Genomic DNA, 5,077 nt, shown 5'->3' on the forward strand with positions numbered 1-5,077 from the left:
TGTGGTTACCATTGCTTAAGCCGGCGAGCTGTCAGAATCGTATGCTTAGTGGTATTTCGCCAGACTCTACAGCCTGACTTGCGATTCCTCGTCGGCCGACTTCACCTTTTATCCCTTCAGGGTCGATGAAATAAGTAATAACGGAACTCTGATATCGATGTAATCGACTCGTCCTCTCCTCACCAATCCGGTACTACTAAAGCAGCGCGGAACCGAACGCGCAATCGCGCTAGCTAGTCGTGAGTGGTCGATCCTAACCCTAACCCTAAACACGTATTCATTTGCACACGCGGGTTAGGGTTAGGGATAGGATCGACCACTCAAGACTAGCTAGCGCGGACGCGCGACTGCGCGTTCGGGTCCGCGCTGCTTTAGTAGTACCCACCAATCGTTGCCCTTGTTGCAAGATTTAAAACCATTATGATTAACATTACTAACCTTATATTCACTGTCACCAATCTGTTAATCCCACACTGAAATGTATTTAGGGTTAGGGTTACGCAGTCTAGTTAGGGTTAGGGGATTAATACGATATACACCGTTACAGCGCTAACTGTTTTCAACTGAATAGACGTCAGTGATTAGTAGAAATTATCGAAATAAGACAATTTTTTACATGAAATAAATTCGAATACAAAAATATTTTTCTGTTCTATAACACAAAATAGATAAGTATACGAAGTTTGAAAGTCTTTCGGTACCAAAAACACTACATAAAACATAAATGAAAACTGGTGCCCCCGTTTTGAAATAGATCCATGTGTACATTTTCATAAATGTTTCCACGGGGTCCGCGCAAAATTGAAGTTGTGCAAACAGCAAGCACGTAGAAATATGTCGATAGAAGTGTCGAAAAGTGGTCACTCGTCCTGTTTGTATAAATCGAATGTAATCTTCCGAATTGAAGGTGTTTCTGAATGTTGGAATCTCTTAACTTACGTCACTGATGTCGTTGAAACGAAGGGAAAAAATCAGATTCTTAACGCCACTGCCAATTGTGCGTGTATTTAATTAGCAGAGCTAAGCTAATTAATTATGGGATCAGTCTGGTTAATAAACAAACATACGATCGAAATCCTTCTTTCAATATTACGTGATAGCAGGGGTATTTGGCTGCTATTTTAGCAGTTCCATTGACCATGCCAAGACTCCCTTCTTCATACGAAATTATTTAGCTGTGATTCTCTCCCCTACTCCGTTTTTTACGCTTATGGACTGCGTTCGATTTCTGTTTTACTCGTAGGAACAACAACAGCCATTCTTTGATTAAAATATTATGTATTTATAATTCAATATTCTTTTCCATTCTAGGCACAAAACCTGAAATTCTTGTGGAGGTGGCCAGTCGATTAGATCGACTTCAGCATGCAACTGGTACTTAATTTATCGACCCCGAAGGGATGAAAGCACAGTTGACCTCGGCGGATTTTCAAGTCAGAACGTAAAGACGAAATACCAAGCATTTCGCCCGGTGTTCTCGCGCTCCTACAACCTCGCCGCCTTTTTTATAACCAAATTTTATTAGGGATTGTATATAAAAAAGAAAATTGCTAAAATAGTTTACAACTTGATCCGGAAATGAAAATCAGAAAAAAATAGTGCAATGTGTGGGAAAGGAAAAAAAAAAAATGCGAGCAAACAAAGGAAAGGACCTCGGAAAATTCACAACATCCTAGTTTTTCCCTCGTAACTTTTTTGGAAAATAGGTTTTTTTTCAATGATATTTCATAGAAATACCTTTGAAACGGCATACAATATGATTATAAAGAAATTTGCTGGGAAAATATTTATATCTATACTGTTCAGTATCTTTGCGTTGAATAAGATTTATCTTTCTACTTGTTCTATAATATATATAATATTGCCTTATGACCCCAACCAGTCTAGTCTGCATTCATACTGTACAGTGATTACACTGTTTTCCCCTCAGTTCTAACACTTTCTTCCCAATCAGTCATAATAAGTATATTTATAATGAATTATAAATATATAGGTATACTCCGTACCCCCTACCAACTATATGATTCTACACTAACTCAGGGTCCATCAGGAATAAAAAAACATTTTAATATGTTGGTTGTTATGAAATGCAATTCATTTTGACAATGATATAGTAACACTTTTGTATAGATAGATATATATTTAATTGAGAGAATGATTTACTACAGAAATCGCAATGATATGGCTTGTCCCTTGTATGAATACATTTCTGATTAATGACAATGTTATTATAACAGATATCACAGTGAAATGGATTCTCTCCCGGATTAATATTTGCATTTAGATTCGTGCGGGTGACACGTAAAAGCACCCACTACACTCTCTGAGTGGTTGGCGTTAGGAAGGGCATCCAGCTGTAGAAACTCTGCCAAATTAGACTGGAGCCTGGTGTTGCCATCCGGTTTCACCAGTCCTCAGTCAAATCGTCCAACCCATGCTAGCATGGAAAGCGGACGTTAAACGATGATGATGATTATGTTTCTGAGTGAAAGACTTTTTCCAGATATGCTAATTGTGCTTTCTCTTCCAACATGTCTTCTGTTGGCCATTATTTTACTTCAATCACCACAACATCTCTGGATACATTTCTGGTTTTTGTTCTACAGATTATTAAGGACATTTGCAGTTATGGTTCATGGCATTTGCATTCTTCTTCATTCAACCAAGTCTTTTATTACTTTTCATCACGAAAATCTTCAACTTGGTCATTTCCTTCATTTCTTTTCGTAACTTGTTAATAACCATTTTACCAGACATGCAAACAATTCTGCCACCTTGCTGTCTTATTATTTACTCACAATATTAAATATAGCAACAGTATCTTTCCTATATCCTTGGAGTATGTTATATGGAATAGATATAGAAGTATGTTTATACCTGAAACAGGTATGGTTGCGGACAAGGGTTCAATGATTATTGTTAAGGGCACAAAAGTTAAGCTATGATTTAGCAGGGAAAATGGTTTTAAAATATTGGTTCTTGGGTGTTCTAATAAATTTTGACAATAATATAATCACACTTTTACATGGATAGATGCATGTGTAGTAATGTTACGTTTCTGAGAGAATGATCTACTTGATCTCAGCTTTTCTCTTGTATGAATATGTTTGTGTCTAGTTAAGGTGCCTTTTATAGAGAATGTTTTTCCACAGGTATCACAATGAAATGGCTTCTCACCTGTATGAATATATTTGTGTGTAATTAAGCTATTTTTTGCAGAGAATGATTTACCACAAATATCACAGTGATATGGCTTCTCTCCTGTATGAATACGTTTGTGACTACTTAAGTGATTCCTTTGAGAGAATGATTTACCACAGGTATTACAGTGAAATGGCTTCTCACCTGTATGAACATATTTGTGTTTAATTAAGTTACATTTTACAGAGAATGATTTACCGCAGGTATCACAGCGAAATTGTTTCTCACCTGTATGAATATATTTGTGTCTAATTAAGCTACCTTTTGCAGAGAATGATTTACCACAGATATCACAGTGATGTGGTTTCTCTCTTGTATGAACACGTATGTGTTTATTTAAGGAATTCTGTTCAGAGAATGATTTACCACAGGTATCACAGTGAAATGGCTTCTCACCTGTATGAATACGTATGTGTCTGTTAAAATTATTCTTTCTAGAGAATGATTTACCACAGGTATCACATTTAAATGGCTCATCACCTGTATGAATATAAGTGTGTGCAAGTAAGTTACAGTTTGTAGAGAATGATTTACCACAGATACAATGATATGGTTTCTCTCCTGTATGAATACGTATGTGTTTAGTTAACTTATTCTTTTCTGAGAATGATTTACCACAGGTATCACAGTGAAATGGCTTCTCACCTGTATGAACATATTTGTGTATAATTAAGCGACGTTTTGAAGAGAATGATTTACCACAGGTATCACATTGAAATGGCTTCTCACCTGTATGAGTATATTTGTGTGTAAGTAAGCTACCCCTTCCGGAGAATGATTTACCACAGGTATCACAGTGAAATGGCTTCTCACCTGTATGAATATATTTGTGTGTAATTAAGCTATTCTTTTCAGAGAATGATTTACCACAGAAATCACAGTGATATGGTTTCTCTCCTGTATGAATATGTTTGTGTTTACTTAATTTATTCTTTTCACAGAATGATTTACCACAAATATCACAATGATATGGTTTCTCTCCTGTATGAATACTTAAGTGCTGACTTAAGCCATTCTTTTGAGAGAATGATTTACCACAGGTATCACAGCGAAATGGCTTCTCACCTGTATGAACACGAATGTGTTTAACCAAGTTACTACTTGTAGAGCTTGATTTACCACAAATTTTACAACAATATCGTAATTTTCCTAATGCTTTTGACATTTCTCTAAGGGATACAAATAAATCCAACCATTGAAGTTTCGAAATATTTCTGCTGCTATCAAGTTATGGATATCTAAATTTGTGGAAATTGCTTTGCTAATATATTCAAGTTTAATTAGAATGCAAAAGCACCAGGTGTTATGAGGGAGAAATGTTGCTATGAATCTCAGCTTAGGGAAAATATTTCACAGTAATTCAACCCTAGATTTATAGCACTTTATATCTGTTCTCTAAAACATTTTCCTTTCATCTTCAAAAAACATGGTAAATATTCCAGATGTATCCAATGTACAAAATGTCGTTTTATACCAATGTCATCTGTTAATCTGAAATAATAAAGAAACAGCATTTAAATACAAAGGGGAGATCGATATGGAAATGTTATAACATATATTGATTAACAAATGATATCATGTAACATTGGTTGAAATCTGAAGGAGTAGAGACGGACTATATGTAATCTGAACCTTTACCCCCCCCCCTTATTTATTAATTTTTTAAATGGAATCCCACATTTTAGGCTATGGAGATTCCGATTCTGAAAAAAAAATTGTTTGAAAAATTTCAATCCCCTCCCCGCCAAGCAGGCTATTTACATGCTAGAAATAACAGCCAAATCTCACAAAACTAGTGTTAGGGTTAGGGTTAGAGTTAGGGTCAGGGTTAGGGTTAGGGTTTGAGTTAGGGTTAGGTTTACCCTGTGGATCTATA

At 35.9% G+C, this 5,077-nt stretch overlaps 1 protein-coding gene across 1 annotated transcript in view; it reads right to left on the reverse strand.

Annotated features, from left to right (window-relative positions):
* Positions 1–1,837: 1,837 nt before the first annotated feature.
* The window catches only part of LOC106868505 (zinc finger protein 271-like), a 4,885-nt gene continuing 1,645 nt past the window's right edge, over positions 1,838–5,077 (reverse strand). The window contains exon 2 of the mRNA XM_052977538.1: positions 1,838–4,692. Within this exon, the coding sequence (XP_052833498.1) occupies positions 3,014–4,366 (1,353 nt within the window). The 5' untranslated portion in view covers positions 4,367–4,692 and the 3' untranslated portion in view covers positions 1,838–3,013. The remainder of the gene's footprint in view (positions 4,693–5,077) is intronic.

Source organism: Octopus bimaculoides, chromosome 28 (genome assembly GCF_001194135.2).
Source record: "Octopus bimaculoides isolate UCB-OBI-ISO-001 chromosome 28, ASM119413v2, whole genome shotgun sequence".
Taxonomy (NCBI): Eukaryota; Metazoa; Mollusca; class Cephalopoda; order Octopoda; family Octopodidae; genus Octopus; species Octopus bimaculoides.